General features: G+C 41.5%; 1 protein-coding gene across 1 annotated transcript; it reads left to right on the plus strand.

The window, feature by feature from the left end:
- Window positions 1-180: 180 nt before the first annotated feature.
- On the plus strand, window positions 181-20,615 carry dtd1 (D-aminoacyl-tRNA deacylase 1). The gene is made up of 6 exons (XM_071534131.1): window positions 181-265; window positions 693-783; window positions 1,507-1,742; window positions 3,424-3,521; window positions 7,814-7,978; window positions 19,451-20,615. The coding sequence occupies exons 1-5, from the start codon at window positions 223-225 to the stop codon at window positions 7,967-7,969; spliced, it is 624 nt and encodes a 207-aa protein (XP_071390232.1). The 5' UTR covers window positions 181-222; the 3' UTR covers window positions 7,970-7,978; window positions 19,451-20,615.
- Window positions 20,616-21,114: the final 499 nt, after the last annotated feature.

Consider the following 21,114-nt stretch of genomic DNA (forward strand, 5'->3'; position numbering starts at 1 on the left):
TGGCTTTATCTGTTTATGGGTTGTTGTTTTTTTGTTATTTGTTTACCATGCTGTTTGTTAATAAATTAATAAAAAGTTAAAAAAAAAAAAAAAAAAAAAAAAAAAAGAAAGCAGCAGAGGATGCGTACTGCCATTTGAGGCCACGAGGGGGCGACAACGCCACGTCACCGTTTTGGCTAATCCGGAAGAAGTGAGAGCGTGCTCAGCAACACAACCAAAACAATGAAAGCTATCATTCAGAGGGTCGCCAGTGCGAGTGTGACAGGTAAGCGGTTATTTTGAATTGAGCAAGGCTGCCACGCATAGACGCCTTTGATAGTGTCACTAAAGTAGATGCTAGCTTTACTTTATTGATGTCACTGACCACACATGGTAGCTAGCTAGCTCGGTTAGCATTAGCATGCTCAGGAAAATGAATGGCACGCCAGACAGACAAACTTGTGTTCGACGTAGCTCACGTTTAGCTGGGCGTTCAAGCTCAGAGGAAAACCGATAAAGGATATTTCACTACACAAACATGAGCGTGTCTTTGGATGTCAACGGGAATGACAGCTGAATGACAGGCTTAACTGCTGGCTCGGTTGCTCTTCCCTGAATGATGTCATTCAATCTGTCACCTGTCACTCTGGGCTGTGTGTTACCCAAATGACAGCGGTTCACTCACTGGTCAACCTTTCCCTGTTTTCCTGCAGTGGGAGAGGAGCAGGTCAGTTCAATAGGACGAGGACTGTGTGTACTGCTGGGAATATCAGTGGAGGACACCCAGAAGGATGTTGACTACATGTGAGTGTGTGTGTGCGGGAGGGACCTTGGTTCACATATTTTTTGTGTCAGAAAGTTGGTTTGTGTATAATGCTTCTTACAATACATAAAATACAATTCACTGCCAATATAGAGCAGATTGACCAGACTGACTGTCATGCTCACAGTGGTGGAAGGTAACTAAGTACATTTACTTGTACTATACTTAAGTACAATTTTGAGGTACTTGTACTTTACTTGAGTATTTCCATTTTATGCTACTTTGTACTTATACTCCATTACATTTATTTCACAGCTATAGTTACTAGTTACTTTTCAGATCAATATTTTATATTTAAAACATTTGATCATCTTTATAAAATAACTATAAAATAGCATTGTTATAGATTAGACTACCCAAAAGTATAGCTAAATTGTTAAGATTAGCTTCACGTTGACAACTTTAAAATGCTGCTTACATGTACATGTATATCAATAAATCAGTATTAATATTCCAATAATTTATGAAAAATATAACTCTCTAAATGGGGACAGTTTGCATTATGAGTATGTTTACTTTGATACTCTAAGGACATTTTGCTGCCAATACTTATGTACTTTTACTTAAGTAAGATTTTGAATGCAGGACTTTTACTTGTAATGGAGTATCTTTACATTGTTGTATTGCTACTTTTACTTAAGTAAAAGATCTCAGTCCTTCTTCCACCACTGCATGCTCACCACTTTTCACTTTTGTGTTTTCAGGGTTCGTAAGATCCTGAACCTGCGGCTGTTTGAAGACGAGAATGGCCGGGCGTGGACCAAGAGTGTCATGGACCGGGAGTTTGAAGTGCTGTGTGTCAGCCAGTTCACCCTGCAGTGCATACTGAAGGGCAACAAGCCAGACTTCCACGCAGCCATGCCTGCAGAGCTGGCCCAGCCCTTCTACAACAACATGCTGGAGAACATGAGGAGTGCCTACAAGCCGGAGCTCATTAAGGGTGGGTGAAGAGATGATGACACAGCTGTCTGTGTCTTTTAGGGATGGGACAGTATTCTTATCTGGGACGTGTGCCGAATTATGTGTAGTTTTGAGTCACAAATCTGCCTAGCAACTGCATTCGGTTACTAGAATGTAAACAATCTAAAAATGTCATTACAAAGTGCAAATAATATAATTTAGATGGAGAATTTATGAAATTGTGATGGACAAGACATGTCATTTGTGATTACTAGAGAAAAAATGTAGCCAATATCATGATTATTTCTGGCCCACGAAAAATGTGACATTAACTAGGCTGCATTTTGTTCTGCTGTAGTAATCACAAATGAGACAGCTTGCCCATCACAATTTCACAAGCTCTCCATTGAAATTATACTATTTGCACTTTGTAATGACATGTCTAAATTGCTGTTTACATTCTAGCAAGCCACTGACATTGCTAGAAAGATTTGTGGCTTAGAAATAAATGTGACTCTGCACAGCCAGACTTTGTTGTCATTAGACTTTTATTTATGACATCACATGGTGGTTGTATCGAATAGTGAACCCCGTATCACGTATCGTGTCATGTGGTAAACATATTGTCCCATCTCTAATCATAAAAGAACTTTAACATTCAATCCATGTGTTTTTTTTTTCAGACATTGCCGAAGTGAAACTGTAAAAGAAGTTTCCCTTATTGCTACACATTTTCTAGTGTCAGACGTAGGTCAGATATTGACTAGTGGACGGCCATTGTTTATTTTAAGATGATTGATTTAAAAAAAATCAGAGTACATAGATAATCAAAAGTTCAAGGGTCATTGCGTGGGGTCATCAGCAGAGGCCAGTTTGAATAGAGTCCCAGGAGGTCATGGTGAGGTTGCAGGACAAGATGGTTAAAGCGGAAGGTTACTCATGGCTACTGGTTTCCAATTAAAAACAAAAATCTAGAGGGTCACAGTTATCGCCACCCCTTATAAGTTTGCATCTGTGCCCTCTCCCCCTGCTATTTAATTGCCTGTCCTCCCATCTCGGTGCGGGGTTACAGTGGTCCGCTCCCAGGGACTGTGTGGATTGTGAAGGGGTGGGAGGTGTGGTTTGTCAGTGCCGTGGCGGTGGCAGTGGCAGTGAATTGGGTCAGCCCACCGGGGAGCAGGTGCGGAGAACACCTTGTCCCAGCGAGGGAGGCATAAGGCTTCCTAATTAGTCCCCCCCTCCAGAGAGGAAACATGATGATGCAGCACTTTTCCACCGCGGCCCACAGCTTCATTGTGCAGATGGTGTCATTAATCTAGCGGACCCGCTGGAAGAAAGGAGAACATTTAAGTTGAAACTTCCACCACCACCACCATCCTCCTTTTGTCCCCAATGTCTCAAGGCACCACGTCATCCTAAATCCCCATGAAACATCAACTACCAATGCCTAACAAACTCCAGATTTGTGTTTACTGTCTATGAACATGGCGAATCTTGAGTGTGCTGTCATTTAGGCGGTACTGGCCTACTTAGATTGAGTAAACCGTACGCTAGTTGTTGCATTAAGCTAATATATGGCACATGATTTTGACATTCACCACATAGCACATTGTTTCCCAGTGTTAATTTCTTGTGACTTATAAAATGTCTTTGTCTTTTATCTATCTATCTTCTGTCTTTTGATCTTTCTATCTTCTTTCTGTTTTGTCTTGTATTTCTAGACGGGAAGTTTGGGGCCTGCATGCAGGTCCACATTCAAAATGACGGTCCGGTCACCATTGAACTGAGGTCACCTGCTGGTCCCACAGACCCCAAACAGGTACATTGTCACTGTGGGTAATAGGCTACACATCTGTAAAATGGATACTTCAAATGTCTTCTCATTTACTCCAGCATTGGACTTTGAAACTGCAAGGGAATAGATACCAGGCAACTCATTTGTAATCCTTTACTGGATTTAGCTGAAACTCTCTTCCCTTTGTTAAATGTATGAAGCGTCATTCTAATCTTGTTCTAGAGAAGTCTTAATAATCCTCATTTCCAACCACTAGGTGGTGATATAAGCTCTTGTCATTGGGGTACATGTAGTTTGGTCTCGTCATCGTTGCTCCCCATGCATGTTATGTGGGCACAGCCTTTAATTGCCTATAGGAGGGTATGAAACGCACAAAGTCCCAAAACAAAACTTTTAAAATGGTGATCTATCCTCCTCCATGAGTGACCTCATCTGGTTAGCGTTCATTTAGGTGTGAATGATACAGTAGATGAACGCGTACCCCTGACATCCCCTGGCCAAGCTGACTGAGCCACATTTGATTTGAGATGACTGATAAGTTGGGAGGCGATGCGGTTGGCTTGATAGTGTTGTGGCGTTGTCAACTCAAGGCTTGTTCCTATGTTAATTTATTATTTTTTTTATATCTCCAGCTGTACCAACACTGCTCAATACTGTTGAAGTGCCCCTGAGCAAGGGCACCCCCCCTCCCCCGGTGCATGTATAAATCTGCTCTAAGGACGGGTATTGAAAACAAACTAATACTGGATAAATACTATGATATAGCTCAATGGGCAGTTGCTTGCAATAAGGTATTGCTTTTGTGGTTGTGTCAGTTTACAAAACCTTAAAGATATCCAGATAGCAATAATCACGTCCTTGCCAAACTCCACTTCTGCTATTGTCACCTCTAATGCGGAGCTGGCCTGATTTACTGTGTTCTCACTCTGTCACCCCTGGCCAAGCTGAAAGCCCCCCAATTTGGCTTAGTCAAGTGTATATCTGTGTGTGTCTGTGTTGTGTGGGTGACAGGGTGTAATGTGTGGGCTTTGGGTGATTGGCAGCACAAACCACCATGCAGAGGCTTTGGGGAGCTTGCTGCAGCCACACCACGCTCACCCCCTACCTGTCCCTGTGGGAGTCGACCAGACCCCCTCCCAGCACGCTTATCCTGGCCGCTCTCTGTTGCCTTGACAATATGCTCGGTATTACAGAAAACCAGGGTCAAGCGAGGATGTCTCCTTTAAATGGATTTCTGTATGCCGAAGTTGTGCTGTGGGTTCACAAAAGGTTACTATCATTTGCAGTACATGCTGTGAGACAGCTGTGACTTCTAGGCGAGTTTGCAAGTTCTCAGGTCTTTTAAGGCAACAGCTTTCTCATTGAATAAACCACAAGCCGTAGCTGGCTATTGACTAAATAGTCTTACTGCTCAATTCCAGTAGTATTGAACATAGTTGTATAAGCCAGAAGCTAAGTAGATATTAAACCATTCAGAGGCTAGATGCATATTTCCTACCCCCTCAGTCACGGGAGACACCTCTCTCATCCAGAAGCCTCTTATTCCAACCGCTTGAAAGAAGTTCATTTATTCATCCCGCTGTCTTCCTGAATTGATTCTGGTCACTTCCGTGGAACCCGGCCAACATGCTAATGCTACAGCTATGGGCCGGCTTTGGCCGCTCTCCCCTTGGTGGGCTTGGCTGGCTGGCTGGCCCAAAGGGGGGATGTTAAGCAGTCCTCAGAATTTTAATCTTGTCTGTTTGGGATGTTTTGCTGTGGGGGCCGAGGAGCCAAAGCCAAGGCTGAACATGAGGGATAACAGGCCAGCCAATAGGCTAAGCCCGGCATGGGGGAAAATCAAGCAATGGCCAACAGACACTGTTCCTTTCTTTCCATGAATCAGGGATTTAGTCCACCACAGGGTCAAGCGGCCAACAAACAATGGTGTTATACAGAGCAATGAAAACCATCCTGTTCGGATGTTCTCTTTGGAACATTAAAACAATTGGGGTCGATAGGGGAGGGGTCCTGATCGTAGTGACACGAGAGAAACAGGTTGTTTTTTAATTTGTTCACCTGCCTGTATGGTTGTACATTGATATTTTGGGCTCTGGGCTGAAACCCAACATATACAAGAATAATGTATTGTCTGATTTGGTAAGTCAGGTTTTTATTGGGTTGTCAGTTTGTATCATTTCGTTTTTAATGGAGCCTAACATTACAGTTCAATTGTAATCACAACATGATGATAGCTTTATGGGAAAGGAAGAAACATGTACTGTATCCGTATGTCTACAGTATCCTTGAAGGTATGCTTCTCCGCTCGCTATTTACCAGATGTTATATCATAAACAAAGATAGTAAGCCTGGTTAGACACTACAGCATATTAATGGGTTCACATGGGGATAACACTGAAAAATTGTATGTATTTGGCTCGTGCTCTTTGAATAATGCAACGTCTTATGCAATGCTGTGGATTTTTAGCATGACATTTAGTTCATAAATATTTCCCCGACTGACATGAAAGTTTTAGCAGCTGTGTTTACAGGCCTTTTTCAGATGAGGGATAGCATACTTACTTCATCTTTAGTGTTGTGGTGTTTTATGGACCGTGAAAAATACAATGAGAAAGAAAGAGAGGTTGTTTTACCCACGGGTTTGATTGAAGAAGTAACTGGCTGCACTGAATGGCGCTGAGAGTGGCTATTTTGGAGTGTGTGAGACTCTGCAGTGCATGCAGTCACAACAATAGCCTCATTGAAGTGATCATATGACAGCCCAGAATAGCTCAAGATGAGGAGAGAATAGATCTGGCCGTGTATTCACAAAGACCGTCAGATTTGGAGTTTTGTGCTCTGATGACGTCCTCCATTTCAGTTCATTATGCTAATTTCTTATTCATGTTAGACCTTTGGATGAATACTACGAGGTGAACATACTTGAAAGGTCGTGTTCTGCAAGTCACGATGTTACACATTCATGGTGTTCGCCTCAGTCCACTGAGCAACCAGCAACCCCCCAGATCAATATACTGTAGTTTCAGCTACACTTCAGCCAAAGGGAATATATTTTACAGATTCAGGTATCTTCACCAGAAAGCGAAGACTTGCAAACTGAAAACGTATGAATGTCACACTGTCATGAATATTTAATATCTAGGCCTATTCTTCAAGCTAAATATTTTAACAAAGTATTTGGCTACACGTCTTGGTAAAAAAGGTTAAAAAAAAAATGTTGAACATAAGATATGAAGATATTTTCATCAAAGGGTGTTTATATTGTGGGAGAAAAACATCTGATATGTATAAAAAGACACTTTACCACCAGTGCCTTATGTAAAAAGTTGATAAATGGTCACAGGGTTAGTTAAAAGTTAAAATGTGTAAAATAACTCCAATATATACATGTTATGTATTTCTATTTGTATACATTTTTCTAGAAATATTTCAAGGAGTCCCTCAATATACGAATTTGTACATTGAGGGATTCCTTGAAATTAGACTAATCATAGACTAGCAGGCCTCTTCGAAAAGAAATCTGATGTTTGTTGTTAATTTGTATATTTTACCAAGCAAACACTAATGATGAACATCTGTAGAGGGCAATTCTGCTGCTATTTTTAGGATGAGATAGTTGGCCTACTGTACAGAACTACTTTAATCCAGGATATTCCCTTCAGTCCTTTCACTTAACCGTTCTCCTCTAATTCAAATGTTATGTTAAAGGGAAAATCCAAAACATTTGAACTCTGTTAATAAAAAACAGCTAATGGCAATGTACGTTGTATTTCTGAGTCATTTATAGCGCAGCTACAATGGAGATTGATTGCAGATCTTTCAACAATCTAAAACATCAAAGGTAAATGTCAGGTTTTGTTGTCAGCTGCTCAAAATCAAAGAGCGAGGGCTTCTTTCTAGAGTCACCATTTTACACCAGCGTTCATCAGTCATACAGGGAGAAATCCATCGTAGAAGAAACAGAGACACCACATAAAACTCACAGGTGGATGCAACAAGTTCAGGCATGTTGTCTGGAGGAAATCACTAATTGCAGCAGAAGTAGACGAGGCAGACTGAGGGAAAGTGGGTACACCCAAAAAAGTTAATAATTATGTTATTACTTAGTTGTTATTGTTTTGATTACATTTTTGTGTGATATATTACAGCAAAATCTTATCTGTCATTATTCATGGCATGAATGCAATAGATAAATGTCTTTAGCATGTCCTTTAACATAATTATACATGTGAGGAGGTGAAATGATTAACTGTGAGATGAAGTCAAAGAACATTTTTATAAATGAAGCTTCCTGTCTGTTGTGTGTCGTCCCTCAGCTGTCCAAGCAGGAGAAGCAGCAGCAGAGGAAAGAGAAGACGCGCTCCAAGGGCCCGTCGGAGTCGGGCAGGGATAAGGGCGCCATGCGTTCCAGGCAGGACCCCAACGCCAGCAGCGGGGCCGAGGGTGACGTGTCTTCCGAGAGGGAGCCCTAAGGCAGCAGGGTGAGGGAGCCGAGGGAGAGACACACACTCACACACTCACACACACACACACACACACACAACCGCATGCAGTCACATACACACCAGGGTATCTGCGGGTTCTTAAAAAGTCAGAAACTTCTTAAATCTAAATTGAAGGCCTTAAAAGGTCTTAAACAGAGTAATTGGAGGTGTTAATCACCATGTTATGCAGTTTTATCTTCAATTTAGTTTCAATTTTGTTTCATTTTGATGCAACCATATGCCAAACATGTTTTGTTTTCATCACATCTGCTTTAATGAACACATTTGGACATCACGTATCATAACCTCTAATTTCGTGGTGTCCTTTTGCTTCTAATGCTGATTTATAGTTTCAGAACTTTGATTAACTACATTCAATTGGAATTTATTTATTTAATTTTTTTGTTTCTATATTTTAGTTGCTAAATTGGTGTTAAATCCAATTCCGGGTAGCATTTAAAAAGGACTTAGAAAGTGTTATATTTGGCTTTCTGAAATTTGCAGATAGCCTGACACACCTGAACGCCTGAAGAGACAGAGAATGCTCAGTCAGTATGCAGCTGTGCATCTTTGCAGTAAATTGCACAGCAGGTTTTTTTCTTTTCTTTTCACTGTCAACAAACACACTCACCCCCCCCCCCCCCAAAAAAAATGACCGAAAAGACTATGAAAAAAATACTAGACACAAAAACACTAGAACAAATACACTTCTGCTGAACTTAACAATCCTATTCGATATGTTTGTGTATGGTTGCGCGTACAATAGTAGATCTGCAGTGAAAGGAAAGAAGCAGTCTGCACCCCCTATTACTCACCTACTATCATTCACATCCACCTCGGCATCTCTGTTTTCTTTACTTTCCCATTTTCTGTCTGCGCCTGCTCTTTCTGTTATTGTTGACATTGCTGTGAAACTCGACAACGCTCGTGAGAGATGGGCTCGTTTTGTTTCTTATTCAGTTATTCGTATTGCGGGGATTTGGGGGGTGTGTGTGTGTGTGTGGGGGGGGTTGTGAGGGTTGCTCTTATTTGCCTTGAGCGTTTGTTTACTAGTGCAAAAACAGTTATGGGAGAATAGAGACAGGGAGGCAGTGAGTCAGCTCCCTCTGTGTCCCTTCTGCTCTCCCTGCTGAGGCTGCTGCCGGCTCCTGTGGCACGCCACTTCTCCCTGTGTGAACTCTCCTGCACACACACACACACACACACACGTAAACGGATACATTGAACTTGAGCAGAGGCCATACTTGATACTCTTATTTTCGCACAACCGGACACACACACACAGACGTGTTTACGCATACGGTTCCATACAGATAGACACGCATAGCAAGTCATGTCTGACCTGACCATGAGGGCAGCGGTACAGTCATCTCTCTTTCTTCTATAACACTCCATCAACACACACACACACACACACCCACCGTGTCCCTTGTGGGTCCTCATCACTCCGCAGTCCTATCCCAGACTGTCCTACAGCGGGGGGCCCTGTACTGTAATCCCCAAGTGCATGCTGGGTAATTATATGCCCCAAGACATCAGCCAGGCTTCAGCGCCTCGTTACGTAAAGCCACTTTGTCTGACAGAGAGCCGCGGTAAAAGGGACATGGGGCAAGTGAGAGAGAGTAGAAGAGGCAAAAAAAAAAAGAGAATGTATGATAAGTTGAGAGAGTTATTTGGTTTTTCATTTTTGGTGGGTGCAGCAGGGGAGTGCACAGGCAGCACTTCTGGAAGTGTGTGTGTGTGTGTCAAGGTAAACTAAGTCAACAATCTAGTTTTATCATTTATTCATTATGTTCTGATTTACCTTTCACCTATATTATGGACAAAGAGACCCTGGTAGAGACATTTAAGTGAAACCAGATGTTGAGGCTCTGTTTTGAAGGTGTCCTGTGACATGACTGCATGTCTGATAAACACATGTGGTAGACGCATGATCAGGGGATGCCCTCTCTCATGGCTTTGTGCCAATTGGTTGAAAGTATTTAAGAAAATATGCATTGACCAACCACAGATCATTTCTTTGTCTCTTAGAAAACTATATAAGATCAAGTATTTTGTTTTTTAGTTGAGACATACTGATGTAAGCTTTGGGTGTGATCTTATGTCTCCTTATTATTGACTCAATAATAATCTCATTAATCTTCAAAATCAGTAAGTGGCTTGTGTCTTTACTTTGTGTATGAGTCCAGTGCTTTTGACAGATTTCCACGACATTTTGGAGGTTCCACCGAGATCCTGAAACCTGTTGGCTGTGTCTGTGGGAGGACGGATTGCCCTTAGCTAGGCGGTTTGTTAGACAGACTGAGGAAACCTCGACCCCAATTATACTGGGTTGTTTTCAGAGATGCCTGCAATCCCTCTCTTCCATAGATTCGGGACACAGTAAGTGGTTTTGATTCTTGGAGGATTTTAGAGTCTTGATTGGCATGCTAATTTTTGTGGAAATTGTAACTGGTCACTTTTCGTATTCTAAATTTGTATAAATATTGTTTATATACACGCACTGATTGGGTTTGAAGATTTTTGATTGTTAATTCTAAGCTTAGAACAGGGAATTCTACTGGGAGGAATTTTCTCCTAGGGAGAATTTGCCTGAAAAAGGGAGAGGAACTTTGGTTGGCTCTCGCCTTAAAGTGCACAAATGAGGGAGAAATGGTTTCTTGCCTCCGGATCCGTTCGGTGAGACCGATAAAGTGCACAATGAGGGAGAAATGGTTTCTTGCCTCCGGATCCGTTCGGTGTGACCGATAAAAGCGCTGGGTGAGAGAGACTCACTCAAATCAAGGCCTTTTTTTTTTCTGTGTGTGTGTGTGTGTGTACTGAGTTTGAAGAGCGAACAGACCTATTAGAAAAGGACAGGGGGGTCCTAAGAGAAAGGCCTTAAGAGAAGAAAAGAAAACTTGTAACAAGAAAAAAGAAAAAAAAAAAAGAAAAATTGTTTGTGATATTCTGTGAGTGAATGGGGATGCCACTGTGATATCAGTGTCCTGTGGGTATTTATCCACACAAAGGGTACGTTGCTCTGAACGAAAGTGTCGTACAAACTACCTGGCTGATATCATGGTACATTCCATTGGCTTTGTGTGAATGCAGTTGCGAAAAGAGTGGTTACTCCTTTAAGATAGTCTGTGGGACTGTTCTGCTTGTGATGTGTTTCTTTTCATGTCTTGAGTGGGACTGACCTTGCTGGACTTGAACAGTGAGTGTACTTTGGTGGGCGGAGCTATACCTCCCATTTCCCGAATGAGAGGAGTGACTAAAACTATAGTGCCTTCTGATATGTGGTTGTGAGAGGAGTAATGGAGTGAGTGAAGTAGTTGTTAAGGTACCAGAATCTATAGTGTGTATAATAATAATATATGATTATAATAGAGTGTATAGAAGGGACGTCATTTATACACTTATTGTGATATGAAGTGTAAAAGACTTTGATATAGTAATTTGTTATAGGAGATATTATTGTATAGTCCACTCATCAAGTGTGGTAAAAAATAAATAAATAAAAGGGCAACCACAACTGAGAGCGAGATGGTAAACACATTATGAAAATTAGACCAAATTTCTGACCCACTTGCGGGTCCTGTAAAAGTAATGGCAGATAAATGGGGTAAAAGTGTGGTTGAGGATGTTCCACTTTGGCACTACGTAACTGAAGGTATTTTCCCAATAAAAGGTATTTTGAGTGTAAACTGTTTAGTTAGATGTAAGATGGTTAGAGGAAAGAGAAGAGCAGGAGAAGAAAAATGGAAAAAGAAAGTGAATTGTTCCAAAAGTGGGAGCAAGAAGTAGAGGTTAAAGCAGCAAAGCTATTGTGATGTTTTCAAAAGGAAGAAAAGAAAAATAGGGACAGAGATAGGGACCTGTTTCCGCGTATGCTCTATCCTATACAGCTCCATCCTCAGGAAATGGGTGTGATGTGACTGATGACGATGATGATGTGGCCCTGCAGGCAGTAGCCTCAGTCCCTCCTACATCTCAGGTTCCACCTCCATCAACCATTGGATTCTATCCATTTCTACAGAGAATGGGTGGGTCTGATCTCAAGAAGGAGGAAGACTCATCAGGGCTTTCACCACCTCCTTTCTATGCAGACTCCACCTCCTTCCCTTTTGTTTTTCACTGCCCACAGATTCGCAGCATGTCAGCTAAGCAGGAAACAGACACGGTGACCCAGATACCTATGATGATGTTTCTGAATTAGTAACCAGAACCTGTAGATGGAAGTCAAGGCTTCTGGCAGCCGCATGTATTGGTCTACAGGCCATGACAACCTGATGAACTGAAGGAAGTTGCCAAAGAATTGCCAGACCCCCACAAAACTGGAGGTGAGAAGTGGGAGGTTGCAATGAAACAGTTGTTGACAATGTGTCACCCTACATTGGCAGAGGTAGAAGCAGTATACCGTAGGTGTTTTCTGTTAAGACGGCCGAACATCAAGCCAGCCGGCACACAAACTATGATCCAGATTACCAGGAATACAGAGACTAGATGGATAAGCTCTACTTTGCTGCGTACCAGTTGGCCTGAAATCTACAGGACCAAGTAGAATGATGGTGAGTCTGCCATTGATTATCGTGCTAGAATGGAATCTGTGTTTGCTGCCCATTCTGGTGTTGACCAGGATAATGATGCCTACGACAACCTGCTGAAGAATGCGTTGATACAAGGTCTCTGAAGAGCCAAACTGTGGCTACGTGCATCGTCTGGGAAACAAAACCCCTAAGTGAAGTCTGGGCTTATGTCCTCTACACTGAAAGGAACCAGAGTGACATTGAGTAGAAACACAGTAAGAAACTCCAATCTGCATAGTTAATGTTTCATCAACAGACTGGAAATCGAGGCAGTGAAGTACGCCGAGGACGAGGACGTGAAGGTAGAGGCTATGGAAGATAACCATCCACACAGCCTCCTAACCAGCAATGCCTGGAGTGCTGCAACTGTAAAGGGTATGGCCATATGGCTCATGACTGTTCATCAAATCACAGGTCTGGCCTACGAAAACGTGAGAATGCACCTGATGGATCCTGGCCACATGCAACTCTTAGGACTGTCTGTGAATGCTCCAGGATTCCAGATAGATAACCCATAGGAGACAGAGGGAACAGGTCAGAGAGGTGAACAGTATAGCTCAGATGAACAGAAAGACACTGAACTTATAACTTATGGTCAATATATTAAAACACTACCCATAGAGACAGAAAGTAGCTAAATTAAGTTTGAGAGTAGGAAATGAAGTGGTGTTCTTTTTGGTTGATTCTGGTGTAGATGTTTCCGTTGTGCAGTCCAAGTTGCTCCCAAATGCACCCAATCAACAAAACATTTTTTTTAAAGAACAATTGGCTCATCAGGAGTCCTGGTGTTAAAACCGATTTTTGAACCACTTTCTGTCACTTAAGGTGATTACAAAGGAAATCATCCTTTTTTGTTGACAGATTTTTGTCCAGATAATTTGTTGGGACGTGATCTTATGTGTGCTTTGGGAATAAATATGTACTGCAGTCCGGATGGTATTATTTTCTCCTCTAAAACACTAGGTATTTTTTATTATGACAATACATAATGGTTATTTTTGGGATCTCACAGAGTATGTAGATGAGGATGTTTTGTTTTGTTTTTTTCACCAAGAGTAAGACACCACTCTCTATTCTTTTCACATGCCTTTAGCAACTGCTATGGGCTACTAGCAAATTTGATTTTGGCTGTATGAAAACAGCAACACCTATAGTGGTAGAACCAAAATCTTTTTTCAGACCATGTAAGAGACAATATTCCCTCAGCCTAGAGGCTGTAGGGGGAATTGCTCCTGTTATTGAGTCACTGAAAAAAAAAAAACAAGGTGCCATCGTGGAATGCCCACATTCTCCTTGCAATACCCCTCTTCTGCCTATTAGAAAGCCAAACGGTGGTTGAAGACCTGTTCAAGATTAGAGAGCTGTAAATGACATTGTGTAACATCCAGCGTCCACAGTACCAAATGTGGTAACTCTAATGTCTTAGGTCTCATCTGATTCTTGTTGGTTTACTGTGATTGACCTGGCAAATGCTTTTTTCAGCATTTCTGTGCATCCTGACTCCCAGTTCTGGTTTGCCTTCACCTTAAATGGTAAGCGCTACATGTGGACTTGTATGCCTCAGGGTTTCTCAAGCAGCCCTACTTTGTTTGTTCTGGCTGTAGCTGAGAACCTCTCAGGTTGGGAGTCCCCTTGTGGTAGTACATTATGTGGATGATCTTTTGTTGTGTTCCCCTTCTGAGCAGGCCTGCAAAATAGACATTGTCTCCCTTCTCTGTTACTTAGCAGAGAATGGATACAAGGTCTCAAAAGATAAAATCCAGCTGGTTTTATAGTCCGTACGCTATCTAGGACATATTGTCACATCTGACGGTCGTAAACTCGATCCCGAACGCGGAATAGCAATTTTGGAGGTGCCAAAACCTGCAAGCAAATGATGTCGTTTTTGGGTCTTGTAGGCTACTGCCGCCCATGGATACGTGACTAAGAGATATCTCTACCACTGTATGACATCACGCACAGTGGTAAACATTTGGCCATGACTGACCCCCTGACTTGGACTATTGAGACTGACAAAGTATTTACTGACTTGAAATAGGCTCTTTCTAGTTCTTCCTATTTAGGACTCCCTGACTATAATAAACCCTTCAATCTGTTCGTCTCTGAACGAGATGGGTTTATATCAGCTGTTTTGACTCTCATGTCTCATGGTGACAAACAGCGCCCTGTTGGCTATTTCTCTAAACACCTGTCTACGACTGAGAGAGCAACGGTCCTATGCTTTAGGTCTGTTGCTGCAGCTACTGAAGCTGTCTTTATAACTGCTGACAATGTTGTTATGTGTTTTTTAATCGTTCATGTTTCACATGCTGTCCATTTTTTTTTCATTCTTCAGGCTAAGACTGCTTACCTAACTCCTACAAAGATGCTGCATTGGTAGAATGTTCTACTTACTGGGCCCTCATTTATCAATCTAGCGTAGAAACCAGCGCAGATTGGCGCGCAGAAATTATCTTACGACAGGGTTCACGTGTGATTCATGAAACGTTCGTAACTTGCCAATTACAGCGTAAGAATGATCGGGCATTGATAAATGTCGCGACTGAAAACAATCTTCATTTAAATATCACGCCCTTAAATATTCTTGGTTTAGGGGCCTCGTCCCTAGAGTTTACGAGATGGAGATGTGTAATACGTCCAAGAAGAGAAACTTCTCCGACCTCCATATAGAAACTCTAACGTCGCAAAGTCCGATTGAATCAATTAGTTCTATTTGGCAGCCTGAAAAGTTATCAAAGGAAGTCGGAAAAATGCAGTATGGAAAGAAATTACTGCTGCGATCAACTGCGTTGCCGTGGACAATTGAACTTCAGCTGACGTTTGAATATTTAATTTATACATCCGTGATATGTATACCATATATAATAATAGCCTAATATAAAGCTTGTATCGCAATTCTTTACATTTAGGTGAAGAAAAAATGGTCAGACCTCAAACAAGTAGGCTATCTCAAAATGAAAGAGAAATTAATCTTACACCAGAAAACTGTTAACCCCGTTAACAATTTGAAAATACTTATTCATGTTAGGGATATGATACATATTCGATGTAGGCATTTACAAAATAGAATATTTTGCCATAGGTTACATATTTTAAGTGATGGATATGTGGCTGCATATGCTTAGATGCCAGTCAGAATACTATATGGTCTAATAACAATTTTCCGACTCAGCCAGATTTACTATGCTGCACTGCAAGTCCACGTTGACTCGAAAACTTGCTACACGAGTTGAGACTTGACGTGAGATTTGATCGCAGCCTCTGCTTACGTCCAAATTGATAAATGCTGAGTTTTGCGTGGAAATGACCGTACTCCCAGTTTTCTGTCGTACGTTCATGTCGTAAATGAGGGCCTATGTCTCATGTTATTCTGAAGTGCTGTATTGTTTTAACCCTTCCACACTTCTCCCTACAGTGGAAGATGGTGAACCCCACTGCTGCTTACAGGTTGTTGATATTGCTGCCAAACCTTGTGATGCCTTGTTTGATATATCGCTGACTAACCCTGACTGTGTTTTCTTTGTAGATGGTGTTCCTTGTGTTGCTTATGCTGTTTGCACTGCATATGATGTTGTTGGGAGTGCTAAGCTTCCAGGACATTTTTCTGCGCAAGCAGCAGAACTCTTTGCTTTAACTCGTGCTTTTATTCTAGGTGCTGGTAAAGACCTCATCCTCTACATAGACTATCAATATGCTTTCAATTTGTGTCATCATTTTCATGCTGTTTGTAAATGACAGGCTCACACAGGTGGTGCTGATCCAGTTTCATTGGTAACTGTTGTTGCTGATGCTGTAGCTAAAGCTGCTACTTTTTTCCCGTTTCTTCCACTTTGCAAAATGCATCTGTCTTCTAGGTTGATAGTGACAACGACGAAGCAGCTTTTGAAGAACGAGACGAAACCACTCTGCATCGGATGTGCTAGTAACCTCTCCAGTGTGGTGGCCTTCTACTGAGTGTAAAGCTCATGGGTTGAAGATAACATGCTTTATTGTGTTGTTGTTTTTTACCCTAATTTAATTTGAAGCTTGCTTGTCATTCTCAGAAGTAATGTTTTCCTCACTGTTTAAGTGAAGTATACATAGGGTAGGATGTATCTAGCTTTCATTTTTATTTTCATCTTAGTTGTCACTCTGTGACAAAAGGGAGGAATTAATGTAAGAAATAAAATGAATCAAATTACTATTATTTACCCAGGTATTAGTTAGGATGTTGTTATGCTCATCTAACAGTACCAGTACATTTAATTTGAACAACAAATCAGTGGCAAAATATTTCTTCAACTGAAACAAGTGGCTTGAATGACATTCGTGTTAGGAAGCTTAGACCTCTTATTATAGATCTTGTAGCTACAACAACTTTTGACCGTGATATCCCCTGGTATGAGAAGGTGGTACATTTTTTCTATCCATAGATAAGAGTATCTCGTTTAGCTTTACAGCTAGATAACCTGTCTTATACTATGTATGGTTTTGCAAATGCAACTGTGAAAGGTTTTTCATTCATTAAGGAGACTTTGAAGTCCCATAGATTGATTTTGTTAAGACACCAGCAAGTCTTGGATTTTTATTAGCTAAGACTGGAGGTCTATGTGCAACATTCAATTCGACTGGTGGCTCCTGTATTTTACAGATAATTTGACGGATGTTATTTTTGTTTTGAACCGTTTTCGGTCTAGTTTCCAGCCCAGTTCTGTTGATCCTTTTCATAGCTGGTTGACAAATATTTTTGGTTCAGGTATACTGGAGCCAATTTTGCCTGTTATAGGAACCATACTCTTGTTATTTTTGATAGTTATGTGTTTTCTGAGTTGTGCTAAAGCTATGATTCATAAGTTCAACACTATCTCACTAACTGCCGTAGCAATACAATATGATGATAAATGTTAAGACTTTGATGATAAAAACAACTTTCAACAGCTGAAATTCTACCTGGATCCGGATATACAAAGCACAGGGGTTGATGACCTCTATGTGTAACAATGAGAGAATCTTTTGGTTGTTTTGGGATGATTTGATGTATCTTTGGTTGTTCATCATGGATGTTTTGCTCATGTCTCTGGCTCGTGCATATGTGAAGGTTGATGTGTTGGGGTCATGTTGATAAATGATAAAAAGGGGGGAATGTCAAGGTAAACTAAGTCAACAATCTAGTTTTATCATTTATTCATTATGTTCTGATTTACCTTTCACCTATATTATGGACAAAGAGACCCTGGTAGAGACATTTAAGTGAAACCAGATGTTGAGGCTCTGTTTTGAAGGTGTCCTGTGACATGACTGCATGTCTGATAAACACATGTGGTAGACGCATGATCAGGGGATGCCCTCTCTCATGGCTTTGTGCCAATTGGTTGAAAGTATTTAAGAAAATATGCATTGACCAACCACAGATCATTTCTTTGTCTCTTAGAAAACTATATAAGATCAAGTATTTTGTTTTTTAGTTGAGACATACTGATGTAAGCTTTGGGTGTGATCTTATGTCTCCTTATTATTGACTCAATAATAATCTCATTAATCTTCAAAATCAGTAAGTGGCTTGTGTCTTTACTTTGTGTATGAGTCCAGTGCTTTTGACAGATTTCCACGACATGTGTGTGTGTAGTGGAGAGGAAGAGGTGGGAGAGGGGAAATTTGGATGTAAGAGAGATGTCAGACAAGGGCTCGCTTGCTTGGCTCTGTCGCTGCATATTTTAAGGAGGGAATTGGTGTTCCTGAGGTTTGCTTTGCATGACTTAAACATGAGCCGTGTGCACATTCCTCCGAATGAGTAGAGTAATTTGTGACAGTCCTCCGCTATCTTCCGTGCTCTTCCTTCCTTCCTGTGTGCAATGTTCTATTTTTGACAGAAACAGCTTACAAGAATATTTCTGCTGCTCTTAAAGGAAAAGGCTGGTGTTTTTAATTATTTCTTACCATCAACAAATCCTATCAAAATATCAAAATCAGCAATGAATTTTTTTTACTAACAAGTCTCGTCCATGTAGCCGATGCCCAATAAAGCCATGTCTCAGTAGCCATAGAACTCCATTGTATTAAAAAAAAAAACCATCATACTTTATCATATTTGATTTTTTTCATATATTTTATCATTGCGATGCACCGGGCCAGCCGACTTTTTCCTCAAACAACTTAATAAGCCGGCTGTAAACACGTTTTCCATCTCAGGAAAGTAGTTCCATAGCACCGAAAATAGTCCCCATCGCAATGAAAAATTTGTTCCCATTTGAATTTGATTTGGTAATAACTACAACAGCCTGACTTTTTATGGTAACAGCAATTTTTAAAATTGAAACTGTGTCTTTGTGAGCTGTATTTAAAGGTTTTTAGCTTACAATCGGAGCCAGTGACTTCCGTTTTGAAGGCTAAAAAGGTACGTGGGAAGTAGGAAAGTAATAGGAGTAGAGCAAACGCATTGTTGATTTTGTTAGGATTTGTTGACGATAAGAAATGTCCTTTAAAGCTGCTGCGGTTGCTTGCTTCCCCCACATCTGCAATTCAAACCTTCTAATTGTTATCAAATCCCCTTTTAGAGACCTATCACTATTAGAGACGTATTCCCTAATTTCTACTTAGAAATTTTACATCCTATTTCTTCTATAATTTTGTGAAGATATATGATTAATGTGACCTACGGGAGCAATACACCAAGTCAAATTCCTTTTATGTGCAAATTTAACTTGGCCAGTATAACTGTTTCTGATTCTGATCGCCCCCATGATCACTTTTCTTTTCACTCAATCCTTATCTATTCACCCAAAATAGCTCTGGGTAAGCGCAGCCATTCTTTGAACCATTTAGGCTTTATTTAGCGCAATACTTGCTTAGCGGTAGGCTGATACAAATGAGCTAATTATGAAGATACTGAGACGAATCTTTTCTGTTTTCTCTTGTACAGACGTCATTTCGGGGGACGTGACGGGGAGCCCAGTTTCCTCAGGATGACCTTAATCCTCAGCGACTTGCACACCTGATTGTGGACTGTCCTCCTTCCTGTTTGGAGACCGATAGACCAATATTCTCTCGCTCCGTCACAGAACGTTGTCCCCTTGCCGCTGCCCTTGGCCACTCTCCTCGAGGATCAGATAAGATTTGCTAGGCGTAAACGAGGTAGAAACGAGGATGTCTAGCTATGCAGCAAAGCCCCGTCACCTCAGATCTATGAAGGGAGACTGAACAAGGATGCATGGGAAGGGAACATTGGTGATATGGAACGGGACACTCCTTTTTTTCCCTCAATATCAGCAGCACTAAACTGTAGCATTCTGCTCTCTCTCTCTCTCTCTTTTTCTCTGTCTTTCTTTGTTTCTATCTCCTTCACACTCTCTCTCGCTGTCTGTCTCTCTCTCTCTCTCTCTCTCTCTCTCTCTCTCTCTCTCTCTCTCTCTCTTTCCAATTCTCCCTGCCAGTCTCCCTCTCAGCCCCCTGCTCCCACTTAATCTCTGCCTAGAGACATGGCACTGACCCTGAAGCATAACTCAGCTCCAAGTCCCTGACCTATAGCACAGGCACAGGAACATCAGAACAGCGATAAAATGTCAGCATTGCCATATTGATTACACCATTGGCACCCCGTGATTGGCATGAGTAATTGTGTCTATTTGGGTGCTCTAATTGAAAAGCTCATTGTAGGGTACCTGTATCAATAGGCTGTATGTTTTAAATTCTAAAAGGGTCTGTAGGATACCTTCTCTTGTGAATTGGTCCTTGTTTTATCGTCCCACCAGACCCACTCAGAGGAAACAAATGTTTTGACTGCAGGGAGGGATAGTGCCATACTGCTAGCTTCTGCTGTAGTTTATTTTATGTCTAGGATGGAGTCGTTTGGGCTTAGTGACTAGGAATGACTTGGGCTCAGTCGTCTGTTCTTTACCTCTGTGGCAACTGTGGTAGAGAGGGGGCAGTGGCGCTTCAACACAGGGGGACGTTGGTGTGTTTGGGCAGACCCTGTCCCTCTGGCCAAACATTATTTATTCATGTTTTCAATGATGATACTGTCATACTGTCAATTGACAGATCTGAATGTAAATTTTTGTTGTCATTTTATAAAAATGTCAGGAGAAAAAAAAAGTGATCCATGTTGTGTGTTTATGTGTTTTTACTGTTTTATTCTGCTTGTTTTATGTTTAGGGAAAGCAGGGATGTGCCTCTGTCCTTATTTCTCCTTTCAGCAACATGACCTGGGCCATCTATACTGTACTTGCTTTAGCTCTTTAGCTCTTTTTTAGTTCAGCAAGCTATTCCTGGACAACCATACCGTATATACACTCTCTCGCTCCCTCTCTCTCTTTCTCTCTCTCTCTCTCTCTTCAATGGTGCTGAGCAGAGGTTTCTCCATGTTGTGGTTGAGTGCAGCAGGAGGGGAGAAAGAGTGGTGCTGCTGTAGCCCGGACTCGGGAGATCTCGGAGAGGGAAGACATGACCCAAATACGTCTGCTAGCTAGCTAGCCTAGCACCGCTCCAAAATGGGCTAGAACAGCAGCAGCCCTCCTCCGCAATGCCTGCCTTGTGATCCCATTGCCAGGAAAGGCTTTACACTGAAGTTGTCTCAGAGAAAAGTAG

Source organism: Centroberyx affinis, unplaced genomic scaffold (assembly GCF_046629955.1).
Source record: "Centroberyx affinis isolate AG114_WGS23_722 - 3 ecotype Tasmania unplaced genomic scaffold, CSIRO-AGI_Caff_v1 ptg002491l_1, whole genome shotgun sequence".
Taxonomy (NCBI): Eukaryota; Metazoa; Chordata; class Actinopteri; order Beryciformes; family Berycidae; genus Centroberyx; species Centroberyx affinis.

Bases quoted from the DNA above. Each gene is read 5' to 3' on its own strand.
- dtd1 (XM_071534131.1), top strand. From the start codon at position 223: ATGAAAGCTATCATTCAGAGGGTCGCCAGTGCGAGTGTGACAG. The intron at 784-1,506 runs GTGAGTGTGTGT...TTGTGTTTTCAG, and splicing joins CAGAAGGATGTTGACTACAT to GGTTCGTAAGATCCTGAACC. The intron at 1,743-3,423 runs GTGGGTGAAGAG...TTGTATTTCTAG, and splicing joins CAAGCCGGAGCTCATTAAGG to ACGGGAAGTTTGGGGCCTGC.